Raw genomic sequence first — 20252 nt, 5'->3', positions numbered from 1 at the left:
TACATTGTCATTGCTACCATCTTGATTTTTTTTTTAAATTTCCTTGTTCATGAAGGCACAAAGATCAGTTAAAAAAATAAATAAAAGATTGCCTTGATTACTGTTAGAGACAGCCAGGCAAGGAAAAAAAACAACCTTTAAATTTAATTTATTCCAGAGAAACCTCAAAATTGAGCAAGCATGCAGACCTGCAGTATCTTTTCCCCGGATCGCTGGTTCAAACAAAAGAGGGACGATTCCCAATAAACCATGCAACTTTCATTACATTTGTTACTTTCGGAAGGATTTCCACCATGGCTTTGATTTTTCTAGGAAGAAGAATATTGTCTGCTTTCTGCCATGTTGTTTCTTCCTTCTTTGGGGAAATGCCTTTTTTATCGGCATTAAAAAAATAAAAAATGAAAAAGCCAGCCACGTTGGAATTAAAAAAAAAAATAACAAGAAAGGGAGTTTAGATGTAGTTTTCAATCCAGACCAGCAAGCTGGAGGAATTAGGTCAGTCAGAATGGGGAAATAAATTTCGCAAACTAGTCTCTGTATCTATTGCCAAAGGAAAGCAGAAATCTGGAAACAGGAAATTACACTTGCCCAATAGAGATATTAAAGTACAATGATCGCCCTTTCTTTGAGATACATCTTTCCCAAGTCCCTACTCAGAAGCTGTAAGTGTTGGAAACAAAACTAACAGAATGGTTGATCTGGGGCACAAATAAAAGCTCAACCAATAGCTTTGGGCCTAGCCGAAAAGACCGGGTTGGGCTCACAGAAACATAAAATCTATTTTAGTGAAGGCTTTCTCCTCATGTTATTTGACCTTAAAAAAAAGAAAAGAAAGACATATTAGATTTGGTCTCAGAAGATCGAGTAATGACACCAAGTTGGCAGGAATAGCCAACGCCGCGGAAGATAGGCTTAAGCTATGGAAGGTTTTTTGACAGACTTGAACACTGGGCCCAAGCTAACAGAATGAAACTCAAAGGTGAGAAAAGTAAAGTTTTACACTTAGGCAAGAAAAGTCAAATGCACAGGTATAGTATAGGGCAGGGGTAGGCAACCTTGGCTCTTTTAGGACTGGTGGACTTCAACTCCCAGAATTCCTGAGCCAGCATGGCTCAGCTTGGAAACCTCTCCCTTTCCCCTCAGCGTGGCTGTCTCAGGAATTCTGGGAGTTGAAGTCCACGAATCATCAAGGGGGCCATAGTTCCCTCATGCTGGCTCAGGAATTCTGGGACTTGAAGTCCACCAATCATAAAAGAGCCAAGGTTGCCTACCCCTGTTCTAGTCCAACCCCCTGCTCAGACAGTAAACCCTAGACCAGGGGTAGGCAACCTTGGCTCTTTTATGACTCGTGGACTTCAACTCCCAGAATTCCTGAGCCAGCATGACTCGGCTTGGAAACCTCTCCCTTTCCCCTCAGCATGGCTGGCTCAGGCATTCTGGGAGTTGAAGTCCACGAGTCATGAAGGGGCCAAAGTTTCCCTCATGCTGCCTCAGGAATTCTGGGAATTGAAGTCCACGAGTCATGAAGGGGCCAAAGTTTCCCTCATGCTGCCTCAGGAATTCTGGGAATTGAAGTCCACGAGTCATGAAGGGGCCAAAGTTTCCCTCATGCTGGCTCACGAATTCTGGGAGTTGAAGTCCACGAGTCGTAAAAAAACCAAGGTTGCCTACCCCTGGCCTACGCCGCTTTATGACTCATGGACTTCAACTCCCAGAATTCCTGAGCCAGCACGGCTCAGCTTGGAAACCTCTCCCTTTCCCCTCAGCATGGCTGGCTCAGAAATTCTGGGAGTTGAAGTCCACCAGTCATAAAAGAGCCAAGGTTGCCTACCCCTGGTATAGGTGGTACCCAGATCAATAGCAGTAACTGTGAGGGGGATCCTGGAGTCCTAGTGGACAATCCCTTAAATGTGAGCCAGCCGTGTGCTGCAGCTACCAAAAAAGCTAACAACAACAACGACTTCCGGTGGCAGGCGACCTCGTCGGACGCAGCTGTTTGCTGCGTCCCGCCTGTTTCAGCGTAAAAGCCGTTTTGACAGCTAGCATCAGCTGTCAAACGGCTTGATACCCTTCCCCTGGGCATAAGGGGATAGGTGAGCTGCCCGGGGTAGGAGTTGAGTTCCCGAGTCGTCCCATGTGGACGATGTAGGTGAGAACTCCTCCGGAGCCCCGAGGTTTCTCCGCGATCCAGGACGCCTTCACTTCGGCGAAGCTAGAAGCCGCCGCCACTGCTGCAACTTAAAGTGAATTGTGAGGTTTTTTTTGTAAGCAGACGAACCGACCCTGGAAGTTTGCTTTTTACTTTGGACTTTACTCTAACTTGGATAATAAGTTCTTCCCTATACTTGAGGTGGATTGAGGGAAAGTGAACTTAAAATGGCGATGGACTGATACTTTTCAGCAAGAAGTGAAAGTGATTTCCGGTCTGGAACTTTTGTTACTTTTAACCTGCGTATTATTTGTTTTGGCTGAATTGCTTATAAGACTCTTTTATAATTGGAAATTTACTGTTAACATGGCTTTGAGAAAAACCGTGCCTTCAACTTTAAAACCGACTACATCTCCGATGTCTCAGACACTTCAATCAACTTCTAAAATTTCCCACCCCCCACCCCCACCATCTTCTTCACCTCCACCGCCCTCTGGTAGAGAGTTGCAGGATTTGATGCCTGTAACCATTAAACAAATGACTGAGATGTTTCAAGCGATGGATGTTAAAATGCAAAATAGATTTGATCAAGTAATACAACAACAACAGGACTTATCACAACAACAACAAGACTTATCACAGAAACATGAGGACTTTTGTTTGAATGTGGCAACCGCTTTCCAAGGTTTGGCTGAATATGTAGATGTGGTGGCAGAAAGGGTGGAGGAAAACGAACAAACAGCAGAAGCAAGTGACCATAGACTTGAACTTGTAGAGGAGAGTCTGAAAAATGTTAAGGCTGATGTGCTGATTGCCCAATTTCGTGATATGGAGCTTGCAATTCGGATCCGTGGGCTGGCTGAGGATCCAAAGGAGAATTTAAGACAAGTAATTTCAGATGCATTTATGGATGCTTTGTCTTGTGGACAGGAAATTTATTTGGAATTAGAGCGTGTTTTTAGGGTGAACTCTTGGATTGCTCGCCAAAAAAATTTGCCAAGAGATATAGTGGTCTATTTTACAAGAAAATCGAGAAGAAATGAAATAATGCAGCTCTTTTACCAACAAAGATTTAAGATCTTAAACCAAGACATTATTCTTTTAAAAGAAATCCCAGCGAAAATACTCAGAGCGCGTCGAGACTATGCCTTTTTGACACAGGAGCTTAAGAATAGACAAATAATTTTCAGATGGGACATACCGGTGGGCATAATCGTAACAGTGGCTGGTAAACGCTACAGACTTAATTCGATTAAGAAAGCTAATGATTTTATGGCGTCCGTCTTGCAAGCAGAATGCCCACCCACATCTCAAAAGATCGATGCAGCTGAGCAATTGAATGTGGACCTCCCTTCTGTTTCCGGTGTTCAGGATGTAGAAGGGAGCTTAAAAGCCGATGGGAAAGAACAAAGAATGACGCGCGCAGTCCATAGACGTAAGGAGAAGGAAAGACAGATGACAGTCCGCCCTACAGCTGATAGCCCTACAGCTGACTGTCCGCTACTTGCCACTTCTGAGCCAGTAGGTGGCGCTCGACCCAAGGTTTTCGTTAAGTCTTATGCATCAAGTATAGTCAGTGGATTGAAACCTGCCAATGTGTAAGCTTATATCTTGGAATGTGGGTGGACTTAATGTTCCCCATAAAAGACGTAAGGTTTTTCATTATTTAAGACATTTTAATAATGACATTACATGTTTACAAGAGACTCACATTGTGGCTAAAGATCAAAAATTATTATTGAATTCTAAGCTTGGAGATTTGTTTCTTGCATCTGCCTTAAAAAAAAGAGCTGGGGTTGCAATATATATTAAAAGACACCTTTCACCTATTTTAAAAGAAGCTGATAAAGAAGGAAGATTCTTATTTGTGGAAATAAATTTAAATGGAAGAAAGTGTTTAATAATAGGGGTTTATGCCCCTAATCAACTTTCAGCCCAAAAACAATTTTATAGACAACTACATCAGAAAATTGTGGCTATGGATTATAATTCTTTGATTGTTATGGGAGACTGGAATGGAGTTCTTGACACATTAAAAGATAAAAAAACAACTTCTAAGGATGCAACCCTTTCCAGGCTCCCCAAGTCTTTTTTTGCAATGATGGAGGACTTAGAATTGGTGGATGTTTGGAGATCACAACATATGAATGAACGTGATTTCACCTTTTTTTCTCACAGACATGAGTCTTTTTCAAGGATTGATTTTGTTTTGACATCGACTGACTTGCTTACTGACTGTAATAAAACTAAAATTTTCCCCAGAACTTTGACTGATCATAGTATGGTGTGGATAGAGATTGGTCAACAAAGAAAAAGGAAATCTTGGAGAATAAATGAAAATTTGTTTAATCATGAGGATAAAGTTAAAGCTTTGAAGGAACGTATGGAAGAGTTTTTTCAACTTAATATGAATAAAGGAACCCCTATAAATATTGTCTGGGATACCAGTAAAGCTTACCTGAGGGGAATATTAATTGCTATGAATAATGCATACAAACAGACTATAAAGAGTGAAGATATTGATGAATACTTACAATCCTCATCTATATATAAACTTACATTGGATCAACAGAAACTTATGAATGAAGAGATTACCACAGATGAAATTTTAAATGCAATTAAACAATTGAAAGCTGATGTTACCTATTTTAAAAAATGAAATTAACTTGAAAGAATGGCAAAGAGATCTGAATCGTTTCATTTGGGAAGGCAAGAAAGCCAGAGTTAGATTTAAGATTATTCAAGATGTTAGAGAACGTGGAGGACTTAAAGCACCAAACTTGACACTTTATTATGATTCTTGTGCATTAATATGGATGACGGATTGGATTAACTTGTCCAACAAAAGGATATTGAACGTGGAAGGATGGGACTTGTACTTTGGGTGGCATGCTTATCTTTTTATGCAGAAAAAGATTGATAAAACTTTTAGAAATCACATAATAAGGGCTGCTTTGTTAAGAGTTTGGCAAAAGTATTTTTTTAAGTTTGATGTTAAACTCCCAATTTGGGTGATACCATCACATATTTTTTTGACCATACCTAGATATGTGGTGATGGAGGCGCCCTCCTACAAAGACTTGTTATACCAAAGTGGTAGTGGTAACTGGTGCCTGAAATCAATAGAAGTTTTGAAACAGAAAAATCCAGACTTTTCTTGGCTTGTGTATAGACAAATTCAAGAGAGATGGCGAATTGATAAAAAGACTACTTTTTCTATGGAAGATGGGAATTTTTTGAAACAAGTAAGGGACGGTGCTAAAGGACACATTAGAAGGATATATAATGTTTTATTAGAATTGGATTCAGAAACTGAGTTAGTTAAAGATTGTATGATCAAATGGGCCCAAAATATAGGAGAAACTATATCTATGGATACTTGGGAGTTAATCTGGGTGAGAAATGTGAAGTTTACACAAGCTCAAAATCTACGTGAGAATTTCTATAAAATGTTTTACAGATGGCACATGGACCCTGCAACTATGTCTCGCATTTATGAGAATTATGAATCCAAGTGTTGGAGGTGTGGACAACAAGATGCAACTTTTTTTCATATGTGGTGGACTTGCAAGGTTATTAAGGCCTTTTGGATAAAATTGTGGTGGAACTTACAGCAAATTTTTAAAAGAAGAATTACTTTCTCGCCTCAGTTGTTTCTCCTAGGTATCACACAAAATTTGGATGTAAAAGAAACGAATTTGATGTTGTATTGCTTAACTGCTGCCCGTTTGTTGATAGCTTAAAATTGGAAGAGTAAAATTTTACCTACAATGGAAGACTGGAGATTGAAAGTTTCGTACCTTGCTGAAATGGCAAAGATTTCGGCTTACTTGAAGAACTATTCAAATGAACAATTTTTATTAATATGGAGAAGATGGATTGTTTATATTCAAAAGAAGCATAGAGTGGTAGAATATAATCTAGGTTTTTAGTAAATTTGTTTATCTTTTTTTTTTAATATATTTTACCTATTCATGTAGAATAATACACTTTGTGGAGTTAGAGATATCAATATTTGTTTACTTATATCTGAATATTATCCTGGGATTAGGTTTGGGAAGTCTGGGGGTGGGGGGTGGGGGTTTTTTCGTAGCACTGTGTAATATTTGTGATGCTTTTCTTTATGATGAAAATAATAAAAAATTTATATTGAAAACAACAACAACAACAACAACAACAACAACAATAATAATAATAATAATAATAATAATAATAATAATAATAATAATAATAATTGATATCGCTGTACCAGGAGATGCCAGAGTCAAAGAACAAGAACTGGAAAAAAATTACAAAATATCGCAACCTGGCCATCGAAACTGCGCGATTATGGATGAAACATGTAACGGTGAATACCCATTGTCATCGGGGCACTGGGAACTATGTCCAGAAACTTTGCAAAACACATCAAGAAATTGCAACTTCCTGCAATAACGCCAGCAATGTTACAAAAAACTGCGCTACTCGGAACATCTTACATTTTAAGGAGGTACCTGGTTGACACCTAGGATGCTGGTAGCAACCCGTGTCACCCATCAGCGCCAGCCGATTTGAATGTTCAGTTGACTGAGGTTCATGTTTAATGAATTAAAGTATAATAATAATAATAATAATAATAATAATAATAATAATAATAATAATAATAATAATAATAATAATAATAATAATAATAATAATAANTTCAAAAGAAGCATAGAGTGGTGGAATATAATCTAGGTTTTTAGTAAATTTGTTTTTCTTTTTTTTCTTTTTAATATATTTTACCTATACATGTAGAACAATGCATTTTGTGGAGTTAGAGATATTAATACTTGTTTACTTATATCTGAATATTATCCTGGGATTAGGTTTGGGAAGTCCGGGGGGGTGGGGGGTGGGGTTTTTTTCATTTCATAGCATTGTGTAATATTTGTGATGTTTTTTTTATGATGAAAATAATAAAAATTTTATATATGAAAAAAAAAAAAGAACCAAGTGTTCTAGAACTTCTAGAGTCCATATTTCTTCTGCCAACTGAAGAAAGGAACACACTTCTCCAGTTTAGCTCCCTCACCTTCACCTCCTCAACTGTACTGTGGGTATAATGTCCAAATCTCTTGGTCAACAGGACCTGGAATTCTAGGAATTGAATTTGTAATGCTTCTGGAGAGTAACATAGTTGAACTTTAGATTGTTGATAAAACCTAAAGTACTAATAGCATCTTAAACAGTGTTTAAAACCTAATGGGGAATAATCGTTTGGGGCTATTATTCCATGCATTGCATCGGAAAGGTCTCAGATGCAAATCCCAAGATCTTCATATAGAAATATAACATTTTCTGTATAAAACTCTGGGTAGCTATCAATCACTAGCAACAACATTGGATTATTTGAACTACTAGCTACATTCAATAGAAGGGCTGACACAACTTACTATGCTTTATACAATGATGCACATTAATTGTTCTTACCTTTCCTGGAAGGTATCCTTCATTCTTCTCTTGTTCAAAGAGATAAGCTGCATAGCCAACATTGTCGCTATTAACCAGAATGTTGCTGTTGTTCATACTGACAGGATGAATGGCAAACCAACTTGTAAAAAAATAAAGGGAAAGCTGTTAGGAAAGTACTTACTTACTTACTTACTTACTTACTTACTTACTCGTATGCTACCTATTTCCAGCCAACCATATATGATTTAACACATCCTATCCCAAAATCAAGTCTGTCTGTCTGTATATTTATCTATCTCTAATACATTTAGTTTTATTTATTATTAAATTTATTTGCTACACATCTCACAGTTTGAGGTGACACCAGGTAGCTTACAATGTGATAAAATATGCAAATATTCAAATAACTATAAATATAAAAACAGGTTAAAATTACAAACAGTTCAAACAATCTCAAAACCCTGGGTTTAGAGTGGAGAGATGCGCTGGTGCCTTTTGTATTACTGCACCAACCACTTTCAACCAACAGCTTCTCCTTCAAGATTCCAAGCCAATTGTCATAGCCAGATTTTAAAGCTTTCCCTGAAAGTTAAAAGAGAGGACAGATCTCATCTCCTGTGATAAGTAAATCTGCCACGCATGCCACGTGCCCCACCTGTATAATGTACAGCATACCACTGCATTCTTCTCCAGAAGAGAATATATTTTATAAATTAAATAGAGTCAGGAAATTTATTTTATTTTTTGAAGCACAGGAGGTATGAAGTGGAATGAAACTTTATTGGGAGTTCCAGACAATGGAGCAGTGATGGAAATGCCTATCTCTGAGGCACTCTCCAATGACAATCCTGCAGGGTTGCGACCTGGAGATCATTCACCCATCGATGGCTGACATCTGGTTGGATGGATAGATGAATGGCAAAGGAAATGGTTTCTTAGATAGCTTAGATAAGAGTCATATAGGACTTTAAAGCAGAATTCCCCAACCTTTCGGGGTGGGTGGCCCGGAGCAGGAGGGGGAAGAAGGGATGGCTTTGTGGGTGGGGGTGAATACATGCGTGTGTGCATGCACAAACACATATTGCTCAAGTGAATGGGGCTGCCAATGCCCGTAATGCTTGCGCAAATGGGGCCACCAACCCTCCCGATGCTTGCACAAATGAGGCCACCAACGCCCACAACACTCATGTGAGTGAGGCCACCAATGCCCACAACGCTTGCATAAATGGGGCCACCAACGCCTGCAATGCTTATGCGGGTGGGGCTGCCAATACCCGTGATGCTCATGCGAGTGAGGCCACCAGTGCCCACAACGCTCGCATGAATGGGGCAGCCAACACCTGTGATGCTCGTGCAGGTGGGGCCGCCAATGCCTGTGATGCTCACACAAATGGGGCTGCCAACGCCCGTGACTCTTGTGTGAATGGGGCCAACGCCCATGACGCTCGTGGCGACACTCACACGAGTGGGGCTACAAACGGCCACAACACTTTCGGTGATGCTCGTGCGAGTGGAGCTGTAAGCGCACAGCAACGCAGCAGCCAGCCACTCACACAGCCCCAGGGCCAATAGGTAGCAGCCTGGTAGTGGCCATGGCCCACAGATTGGGGACCCCTGCTTTAAAGGTGACAACCAACATCTTAGATCTCATCCAGAAGACCATTGGCAAACAATGGAGCTCCTGCAGTGGAAAGATCACTCAAATATATTTGGGCATATCCATCACTGCCTGGCACACAGGATTTGACATCAGCTGCAGCTTCCAGATATTCTTCAAGGGCAGCCCCATTTAGAGTACATTATAGTAATCCAATTTGGATGTGATTAGGGCATGATAGCTTTCGGATTCAGCTATCCTTACTCTTTTTCAAAAAAGCATTAAGCAACATCTTAATGCTAAAAGAAACCCAAGGCTAAATATAACACTTTATGAAAAGTAATGAAGGCAAATATACATGTCCCAGGATAATGATGTGAAATCGAATTTGGGTCGGTCACCGGGACCAGAGGTTTACTCTTCCGAGCTTTGAGGCTCATGCTGAAGCCCATCTTCAGGGAATTTCTCTATTAGAATATGTGCTTTGGGCTGCAGGGTTGGGGCTTGAGTCATGTTTATGTGGTGCTTTCCTATTGGCTGATTGGTGTGTTGATAGCTGGCGACTGGCTGTTATTTCCTTGGCTGCTAAGCCACTGGCTCCTAAGTACTTAATAAGCTGATGGTAACTCAGCACTCCTGTTAAGTGGCAAGGCTTCAATCACTTCCCTGGCTACCTTTGTATCTAAAAGGCCAATGATCTTAATTGCTGCGAAATTAAATGTGTGCCCTTGTTCATTGCAATGTGAGACTACCAATGAGTTTGGGTCTCCTAATCTATCCACTCGCTTGTGTTCTTACAGTCTGGTGGTTAGCTTTATGAACATTTGCATGAACATTTTTTTTTTTTTTAAACAGATGAAAATCACCCTTCTAAAGCTCTGTTCTTGAAATGGAAGCTGCTAGAATGCAGACTGCTAGTAAGCAGTCAGTGATTAATAACCAGCAGGAATACATGTTTAACCTGTCTTCCAACAAGCTATACTTCCAATACAATGGAGTAGGGTCTTATTCTATTTCCTTTTCTCTTCACTACACAAATCAGCATCTCTCAACTTTTTTTCCCCTTACCCATCCATTTTCCTTTAACTTCAACTTCATCAGACAACGCATGAAATAGGATAAAGGTGATGAACTTAAAAAAAGAAGGCCAAAGTTCAAGACTACCTTTGACCATTCAAGTTCACCTGTATGTTTGAGCCAGTCACTCTCTCTGCTTTATCCCAACCTACCCACTACACCAGCCATTATGAGCAGTTATATATGTAGGCTGTAACAGCCCTGCTGGGAATAAAATGAACCAATACAGTCTGCCTGGGATGACTTCCTTCCTGTTTTCAAAGGAGTTCTCACCTAAACATTCCAATCTCTTGGCCATTATTTGCAACCATTTTCAGCACCGTCATTTCTTTGTCTATATTTGATGAATACCTAGAAAAGATGGAGGAAGTGGGGGCAGGGAGGAGAAAAGAGAGACTTTTATAGCAACTAGAACAGAGCTTCTCAGTCTTAGCAACTTTTAAGATTTGTGGACTTCAACTCCCAGAATTCCTCACTGGCATAAAGAATTCAATATTCTCAGCATTCAATATTCTGAGCACTCAAAATTTATTCTCAGCATTATCAACATCCTTAGCAACATCAACATTAAAGCTTCCTGGACATTCACATATGTACCACTTTTACCTATATACACACTCTTAATATCATGGAGGTTTTACTGTAGACAGACCTTGTCAAGTATGTATCAATTTTCATTTATATGTTGATTCTAGTTGTTCACTTAATGATCCATGTTGCTTTACTGTTATAATTTATAATTTCTATTATGTCATTATTATACCATGGATGTTCTGTTGTCTGTAAACTGCTCATTGACGTAAGTTCCAGGTGGTCTAAAATGAATAAACACATAAATGACCCTTCCAGCATTGCCGTTCCTATGATCCGCATTTGATAGTGACCTTCCCTCATCAAGAAAATGGAAGGAGGAGGAAAAAAATAATACCCTCTTCATATACAGTATTTTCCTCTCCTTCTGGACATTAAGGCATTTTGAAAAGAGAACAAAACAATAAGTCATAATATTCCAGATAGGGCTCCTATAAAATACCTATAGGTTTTTTTTTTAATTGAGAAAGTTCTAAACAAACAAACAAATAATTGTTTAGAGCAGAGTTTTTCAACCATGACAAATTTAAGCTCTGTGGACTTCAGTTGCCAGAATTCCCTAGTCAACATGTTTGAAAAAGTGAATCTTAATCCAGGGTTGCATAGATGTAAATACTATGTCTTAGCTAAATTATAAGATTCACCATAAATCCATTACAAATGCCTCAGGAATTTCCTTCATTTACCGGAGTCTTTCAGAAACTGGATTCTGAAGGTAAGAAAGAGGACTTCTGTTGATCTGACTGTTCTCTACCAAACCTGTACCCATAAAGATGTGTCCTTGCACCATATTCTGATGGGCCGTATCAATACTCTGAAAATCAGAAAACAGGGATTAAAAACATGGAATGTGAGACATTTTGATTTGCATCCAGCTTTTTTTTGCTAATGAAGGATTAGCACAAGACTGGTTACATAACAGAAACATCAACCACAACAAAGAACCTTGGGCCCCTGAAGGTTTCACAGATATTATCATGGAGTAGAGTTATTATATAAGAAAAGTAGCATGGGATAATTCTACTCTTAGATGGCCCACATGTACCAGCCACCCTTTAAAGTAATGCGTAGAGATCCTATCCTATCCCAGAAGTAAATGTAAACAAATCCTATTATGCCACTAGATAGATCAGAACCAGGTATCATCAGCCTGCAATTGAATATTGACATCACAATCTCATGCTTATTTAACACAAAAGCCATTGCAGGGCAGCAAGCAGCCCCAGAACCATGCAACTGTGAGCCCCAGGAAGCCACAACTGCCCAAGCCCAGTTCCAGTTACCCTCACCATCCTACAATCTGAGACCTCTGCGGCCTTGTGCTCCAATGCCCCAGTCAATCTTTGTTGCTGTCTTCTTGCTCCCATTGCTGATGAGACATGCCTGGCCTGGCTGCTGGATCATGTGGGGCTTGCTTTAGGCATTGCAAAGATTTTTAAAAAGCACAATAGCACTTAGACTTATATACTGCTTCAGAGTGCTTTACACTACAGCACTCTTTAAGCCAGGGGTCCTCAACCCCTGGGCCACAGCCCACTACTGGCCATGGCCTATTTGCAACCGGGCCACGCAAGTAGCGGACCTGCACACACAAGCATGTGCAACTCAATGTGCATGAGTGGCGGACCAGCACAAATTGAGTACGCATGCATGCTCGTGTTTTACTAATCTAGATGAAATGCTAATATACTGTATATTGCTAGTGCACGTATGATATACCATATGCTAAATAAATAAAATAAATTCATCAAGCTGACCATAGAGGTGTTGCAATGGCCATAACTTTGGGCATGAGTCCTAAATCCCTTCATTCAGTGCCACCATATCTTTGAACAATCATGGAATGAATGATCATAAATCAAGGACTACCTGCAGCTATTTCTTTTCCCCAGGGTATGGAGGAAGAAGCTGTTCTCTTGGAGGAATGTGCAAAGAAGGATGAGAATCTTTTTTAGTCTCAAAAGATACCATTACATGAAGTTAAAATGCTAAATTGGATGTTGCCTTACTTTAAGGATCCCGTTGACAATGGCATTCAGTGTTGGCTTTATAAGACCTCCAGATGTTAGTATGAGCAAGGTGTTTTGGAAATAGCCTGCAGGTCCTGAATGGGTATGAGTTGCAGTCATTAACACATTATTGTGATTGTAGAGATCTCCATATTTATCTTTTAACTGTTTTATTACCTTAAAAAAGGATTGAAAGAAATATATTGTGTTTCATTGTTAGATTTTACTTTTATATAAAATATTTTCAACAGAACAAGGAGAGGGATATTTCTAAAGGCATTCAGTAATGGGAATTAGAAGTGTGTGGGTGTACATACACATCCAGAATATATATGTTTATCCAGAACATATATCTTAGAAATGCTATGCACTTTAACATATACACATATATGCATTTATCAAGGCATTAAGCAGCCTTCTGTAGGGAAAATTCTAAATCAGTAGTGATGTTGGGATTGCAATCCACCTTCTCTAAACCAAGATAAGAAAAGTTGCCTTAATTACAGTGCTGTGTAAGAGGACCTGGATTGGACCTGAAGAATATCTGCAATGATTAATTAAATACATTAAATAATCCATAATATAGAAAGCAAGACAAAAAAAACCAGAAGCCAGCTCATTGTATGAATTGACATCTGATGGTCTAAAATTGACTAAAATTAAGGATGTGTCTTTTAATTCCTAAATTTCTACTGGTGTGCCATTTAAGTAGATCTGTTTGTGTAGGATGAATATAGCACCTGGGGGCAAAGACAAAAAAGGAATCAGACTAGATAGAATCTCTACATAGCCCCACAAATAGTCTGTTTGTGGCTACAGAAAGACTCTAGGCTGATTCCTCTTTTGACTCCACCTCCATGTTCTGTCACTCCTTCTCCTACAGTTTGGATTTCATCATAACATCACCATGATTACAACTCATATAAAGTGAAAAGAAAAGAAAAGGAGAGGAGAGGAGAAGGGAAAAGAAGGGAAGGGAAGGGAAGGGAGGTACTGGTTATTCCTCACATACCTCTAGCCTTATTCTTTGAGACATTACTGCTATTTCAGCAACCACATATATTACTCGTTTGGTGTTATTCTTTCGCTCTGCAAGGATGAAAGTTCTGCAATATTGTCGTGAGAGAATGCCACCAGCTTTTTGATTAGAATCGGCATAGCCCATCTACAGTGAAACATAAAATGTCATTATTTATTCATTTGTTTAAGATTAGAAAATGCTTTGGTGGTTATTGACTTTGAGTGACTACCGTAAGTAAAAAAAAAATAGGAATATAAATCCTTACATTCTGTACCCATATTCTGTAAATATAGGAACAATAATTACTCTTTCACATCATGCCATGATCCTGCACCAAGGAACAACAAGCAAACTCACATATGCCCTGATCTTACTGTAACAGGAAATCTAGTCATCTGAACCCCCAAAGGCTTTTTGGAACAGCCAATCTTTCTTTAACCCCCATAGGATTATTGCCAGTTTAAGCTTGGGAGAAATACTATTCCCCCCCCCAAAAAAAGCAGGGGAGGGGGGAATAAATGCAGAAGACCTTGCAATCCCTGATGTTAATACCTCTTCAAAGAGGGAAGACAAAAGAAGCCCCCTTCCAGATTCTACTGGTGGGAGTAGGCTGGGTATTATTAACCATACACATAATTCAATCCTCTCTATCAGAAGCGTTATAGACTCCAGAAATGCACATACATCCTCAAAACTGGCATGTGGCTTCCAAAATCCTTCTGAACATTTTTACCAAGTTATAAATATAATTATAGGGGAAACAAAGGAAAAGTTATCAAATACACAAAGGGTATCTTTTTAAAAGCCCCAGTAATATGGAAATGTTTCAGTTCAGGTAGGTGGAATGTGGGCAGAATAAATTACATTATTAGTTACTTGCTGGTACCAGTAGTCCACGACTTATGACCAAAATTGAGCCCAAAAGTTATGTTGCTAAATGAGACATTTGTTAAGTGAGTTTTGCCCCATTTTTTGACCTTCTTGCCATAGTTGTTAAGTGCATCATTGCCGTTGTTAAGTTAATAATGCAGTTGTTAAGTGAATCTGGTTTACCCATTGACTTTGCTTGTCAGAAGGTCACAAAAGCTGATCACGTGATCCCAGGAAATTGCAACCTTCATAAATGTCAGTCAGTTGCCAACTATCTGAATTTTGATCACTTGACCTGGGGATGCTGCAATAGTCGTAAGTGTGAAAAAGGGTCATCAGCCACTTTTTTCAGTGATGTAACTTTGAACGGTCACTAAATGAACTGTTGTAAGTGGAGGACTACCTGTGTTTCCTGAGAGAATTTTGAGAAGGATTGTACAGGAGTTGTAGAGAAAAGTTGGAATGAATGTAATGATACAGCATGTGGGAATGTTACCTGCAGAAGAGGGGAGCTAGTATTGATTGTTTTGTTCTTTGTCTGCACTACCTTGAAGGGCTAATAATGAAAGAAGAAAATGGGAAGAGGTAGAAGCCAGAGAATAAAGTGGTCCTGGTTGGGAGATTTAACTTGTGAGATATTGAAGATTGGAAGAAGGCAATTCAGACGAATTATAAAATGGGAGGGGAAAGGGTTTGATGTTTGGTTTCTGGGTAGTAGACAGGCACCAAAGGAGAAAACAACTTTCCCAATGTAAATTATTAGAAGGCATGGGTCCCCATGGCTCCAAGGTTGGATGAGAGCTTGATAGAAGGTGGTCAAATGGGAGACTCTGAACAGAGTAGGCAGGAGTTTGAGTGGGTCGTTAAATAGTTGGGATAAATAGGTTGTCAGCTATTGAGGCCAGGCAAATACTCACAAGAGATACATCAGCTATAGGACCAGTACAATCTGCCCGGCCGACACCGATTAAGTAACCTCCAGAACCTTTAGAAATTTCAGAATCAGCACCTGAAAAACATACATAGAAGAATTAAGCACTCCTTCCAACACAGAGGAACAGGGCTGTGCAGAATCTGAAATTTAAAAGCATATCTAAGTTCTTAAAGCTAGGTTGACAAGGTTGAAAGAACAATGTCATGGTTCCAAAAGATGAAACTCTTCAAAGAACTTTAAGGTATTGTTTACCTTAAAGAATCTTTAATCGAGCAGTATAGCTTTGGTACGTACATAGTTGAAGCCAAGATCTGACTTCCCCTCCCTTCAGCACATAGATCAAAGCACAATTCCCTCCTACAACTAACAGTCATAAATCACATTCTCCAATTAGTTCAAAATGCTGGCTTCCCACCCATTTTCCTCTCCTGCCATTTTTTATCTAACTAATTCCCATCACATTCCTCCCCCTCCCCCCAGCATTATCTAACTCTAAGAGTAAAAGAAAAAGAGTGAAAGAAAAAGGCTGCATCTCCATCATTGTCAAAGCAAGAACATCCAATGTTAGCAGCGTTGACATCCGGCCCCCCTTACAAAAAGGACAGGTCCTGTAGCATAAACAAAAGCATATGTTAGGGGCTGTCTCTCAGTTTACTAGGGTGTTTCTTATAGAATCTTTTGATGAGTCTGTCGGCTTTCACATCGCTAGATTTCACCCAAGTGGCTTCAGATAGCGAGTATCCCTTCCATTGTACTAGGTACTGCAATTTCCCTTTAAAAATTCTAGAATCAAGAATACGCTTTACTTCATAGTGAGTTTGACCTGCCACTACGAGGGGTCCAGGTGCCTTCTTAGGGGGAGGTCTTAAAGTAGATTCTCACAAAGGTTTCAACAAGCTGCAATGGAAGACAGGGTGAATTCTCCCTAAAAGCCTAGGGAGTTTTAATTCTACTGTGACTGGGTTGATGATTCTTACGATGGGGAAAGGCCCCAAAAATGTTGGTCCTAATTTCTTACTGGGTAATTTAAGGCGTAAATATTTGGTTGACAGATAGACCTTTTCTCCAACTCAGAACGTTCTTTGAGGGGCTCTCTTTCTGTCTGCCTGCTTTTTATAAATCTCAGAAGTCTTTTTTAAAGCAGCTTTCGTGGCTTTCCAAACCTCTTTCCACCCTCTCACCCATTGATCAAGTGTCTGAGAAGCTGAGGGTGCTTGAGGGTATTCAGGTATTGGGCTGAACTCTTTTCCTGTAGCTACTCTGAAAGGCGTGAAGCCAGTGCTGCTGTGAACAGAGTTGTTGTAAGCCACCTCTGCAAAAGGGAGGAGGTCGGTCCAGTTGGTTTGTTGGTATGAAACATAACATCTGAGATATTGCTCCACCATCTTGTTAGCAGCCCCATTAGTAGACGGGTGAAAAGCAGATGATAGACCGTGAGATGATCCAATTAGTTTAAGAAAGCTCCTCCAAAACGTAACTGTGAACTGCACCCCCCTGCCCGAAATTATTTGTTTAGGGGCTTCATGCAGCCGGTAGATGTGTTTCAAGAACAGTTTAGTCAGTTGTTGGGCAGACGGGAGTCCTTTAGCCAAATTTTAGTAGAAGCGGCCGATTATATATTTATTTTTAATGATTTTTTAAAATTTCTATTGTATTGTATTAAATTGTTTTAACTGGCTGTAAGCCGCCCTGAGTCCTACGGGAGAAGGGCGGGGTATAAATTTAATAAAATGAAAATGAAAATGAAAATGATAAAGTGAGCCTGCTTTGAAAATAGGTCTATCACAGTCTCCAGATGGCTGTATTTCCTCTACTTTCAGGGAGTCTACTATAAAGTCCACAGCGATTTCTTCCCATAGTTGAGAAGGGTCTGCCACCAGCTGCAATAACCCAGGGGGTTTCCCTGGAATTCTTTTCATGGTGTCACATACAGTACAACTCCTGATATAATTTTCCACATCCCGTTTTAACCCCAGCCACCAGAACTGCCGGCGGATGAGATGTAGAGTTTTTAAATATCCAAAGTGTCCAGCCTGTTTTACGTCATGGCTGTGTTTGAGAGCATTAAGATGGAGGGCTTCTGGCAAGTACAATTCCCTTCCCCCTTCCAAGCCAAACCATCCCTGCACGTTAGGGAGGTTTGATTGTCCTTGAACCATTGATCGGTGAGGAGCTCTTATTTTATTTTCTTTGCCCCAGGGTCATCAGGATTAGGGCCCTGCGAGGTGTGAGTTGAGCAGCCGTTTGTGGATTGGAGATAATTGCATCAGCTAGGAAGTTTTTCCCTCCCAGAATGTACTTTAGAGTGAAGTTAAAATGATTAAAGTATTGTGCCCAGCACACCTGTTTCGGGGACAATTTGCGGGGAGTTTTCAGTGCTTCTAGATTTTTGTGATCTGTCCAATAGAGCTGGGCTCTATTAAACTGGAGATAGTGTCCATGTATCGCTGCATCTCCTCCATTTCAAGGGGGGGACATGGTGTACATTCTCAGTCGTGGGAGTTTGGCTCCCAGCAACAGTTCAATAGAACAATCATTGGGTCGGTGGAGAGGCAGGTTGTCGCATTCCTTCTCACTAAATGCCTCTGCTAGGTCCTGGTACTCACTGGGGATGAGTGGCTCACCTGGTGGCGGTGAGGCAGCCACGTGCGCTTGCTCGTTGGGTGGGCCAAAGTTTCCTGTAATGTCTGTTGAATCAATAGGGGGCTTGGGCCCTATAGGTAGCCTCACAGTTCTCATTCCCTTCTCCCACCAGATAAGCAGCTTCCATTTGTCCAACCAGGCTAATCCTAGGATCATAGTCTCAGTCATTTTTGAAGCCACCAGCAAATGAATGAACTCCCAGTGCTCTCCTATTTCTAAGCGTAGGAGCTCAGTTAATTGAGTGACTAAAGTCCCTCTCATCAGGGAGCCATCGGCTTGCTCAAACCTCACAGGTTTGGAGAGTAGCTTTGCTCATATGCCCATTTTCATGGCAAATGGCAAGCTAAATGATGCACTGGGAGCATCCGGAATCGACGAGCACTTTTAAGTCTGCCTGTGCTCCCGACTTAGGGATTATGAGTTTGGCTGACAGCGAGAAAGATGGGATGTGTCGACTTACCATCGGGTCGTTCTCTCCTTCGTCGTCGCTATCGAAAGAGGATAGAGCAGGGGTGGATCCAGTCTTAGTCTCGGCGTCCTCCTGCTTGGGGAATGTGACTTAGGCAATTGGTTCCTATGTGATCCAGTTGGATTTCTTTCTCGTTGGCTGCTGGGCAGGTTTCTTTCTCGCTGCTGGTCCCGGTCTACTCTGCTGTTGGGGGTAGGGGACTGGGCAATTCGCTGCTCGATGTCCCTGCTGTCCACATCGGAAGCACTTGATTGGCAGGCCTGCAGGTGGCCTAGGTCCTTCAGCAGTCGCAGCAATTGGACATTTTCGGGGGGATGCCGTTTGTGTTGCTCTGGCTTTGGCTCGGCTTCAGGTGGGGGAGGCTTCTTATAGCAGGCGAGCTGAATGTCTAGTCTTACCACTGCCTGGTACCATTCTTGTACTGCTCGATAGATGCATGCCTGAGAGAGGTGATCATCCAACCCTTCCCTGAAGTGATGGACTATGGACTCTCTATTCGACCTCTCTATTCGACCAGCTAACTTGCAAAACTCTCGTACGTACTCCAAGGCAGGCCTGCCAGCTTGTTTTATTTATGGATTTGTTCTTCTGCTTTGAGGGCAATGGATGTGTCCTCAAATCTTTCTCTCAGTCCTAGCAGGAAGAGGTGGAGGTCCTCCAATTTGGGGGCTTGCTCATTATATAAGTTGTTCAGCCATTCAGATGCCTCTCCCTCTAAGCCAGACGCAATCACATCGACCATAGCGGCTGGGTCCGGGTAGAGATAGGCCCAGCGGTTTAAATGAGAGCACACTTGGTTGAGAAAAAAATCAGTTTCTCTGGGACCCCATCGAAGGTTGCTCTGAAAGGTGGAGCAATCATTGGCTGCTGGGCTCTCCACTATGGTTGTTGCACCCCCAGTTGCTGTTGGCCCCAATCTGGCTGCTGATTCAATGGCTGCTGGGGCCTCCACCATGGCTGTTGCACCCCCAGTTGCTGCTGGAGCTCCCACTCTGGCTGCTGCTGCATTCCCAGGGGTGGCACATTTGGGGTCTGTTGCCATTCCCCCTGCTGTTGGTCTGCTGGGAGCTGTGGCATCCTCAACCACTGTAAGGCCCCCTGCAGCCTCAGAGGAGGTTGTTGTTGGAACTCCATCATCTGCAGGCCCCTCAGTGGTTGCTGTATATTAGGGGGCGGTGACCAGCCTCCTTGCTGCGGTCATCCTCCCACCAGCTGCTGATCTCCTGGCTTCTGCACCACCCCAAGCTATTGCAAGGCCTCTGTTAGCTGCTGCAAGCTCAGAGGTCACTGACCATCCACCTGTGGGGGCTGCCAAACTCCTCACTGCTGCAGGGTCCTCAGAATGGGGTTCTCTCTCTCTGTGGGGTTGGAGGCCCTGGCAGGGGATTCCAGGGGCTGGAAGGAGTCTGATCTGCAAAGGAGGGGCTGGAGGCTTCTCTCGGCAGGAGTTGATTTCTGC

The 20252-nt window shown here is 41.2% G+C and overlaps 1 protein-coding gene across 1 annotated transcript in view; it reads right to left on the bottom strand.

The window, feature by feature from the left end:
• The window catches only part of ASAH2 (N-acylsphingosine amidohydrolase 2), a 53170-nt gene extending 34750 nt beyond the window's left edge, over window positions 1–18420 (bottom strand). Inside the window, exons 1-7 of the mRNA XM_015823024.1 lie at window positions 18306–18420; window positions 15665–15756; window positions 13869–14021; window positions 12857–13033; window positions 11534–11661; window positions 10530–10607; window positions 7601–7721 (exon numbers count right to left, since the gene is read on the bottom strand). Of these exons, the coding sequence (XP_015678510.1) occupies window positions 7601–7721; window positions 10530–10607; window positions 11534–11661; window positions 12857–13033; window positions 13869–14021; window positions 15665–15756; window positions 18306–18420 (864 nt within the window). The remainder of the gene's footprint in view (window positions 1–7600; window positions 7722–10529; window positions 10608–11533; window positions 11662–12856; window positions 13034–13868; window positions 14022–15664; window positions 15757–18305) is intronic.
• Between the last annotated feature and the right edge of the window lie 1832 nt (window positions 18421–20252).

This window comes from Protobothrops mucrosquamatus, unplaced genomic scaffold (assembly GCF_001527695.2).
Source record: "Protobothrops mucrosquamatus isolate PMUCROS unplaced genomic scaffold, P.Mucros_1.0 scaffold1746, whole genome shotgun sequence".
NCBI lineage: Eukaryota > Metazoa > Chordata > Lepidosauria > Squamata > Viperidae > Protobothrops > Protobothrops mucrosquamatus.
The sequence above is the reverse complement of the archived record's forward strand: the minus strand, read 5'-3'. Positions and strand labels throughout refer to the sequence as shown.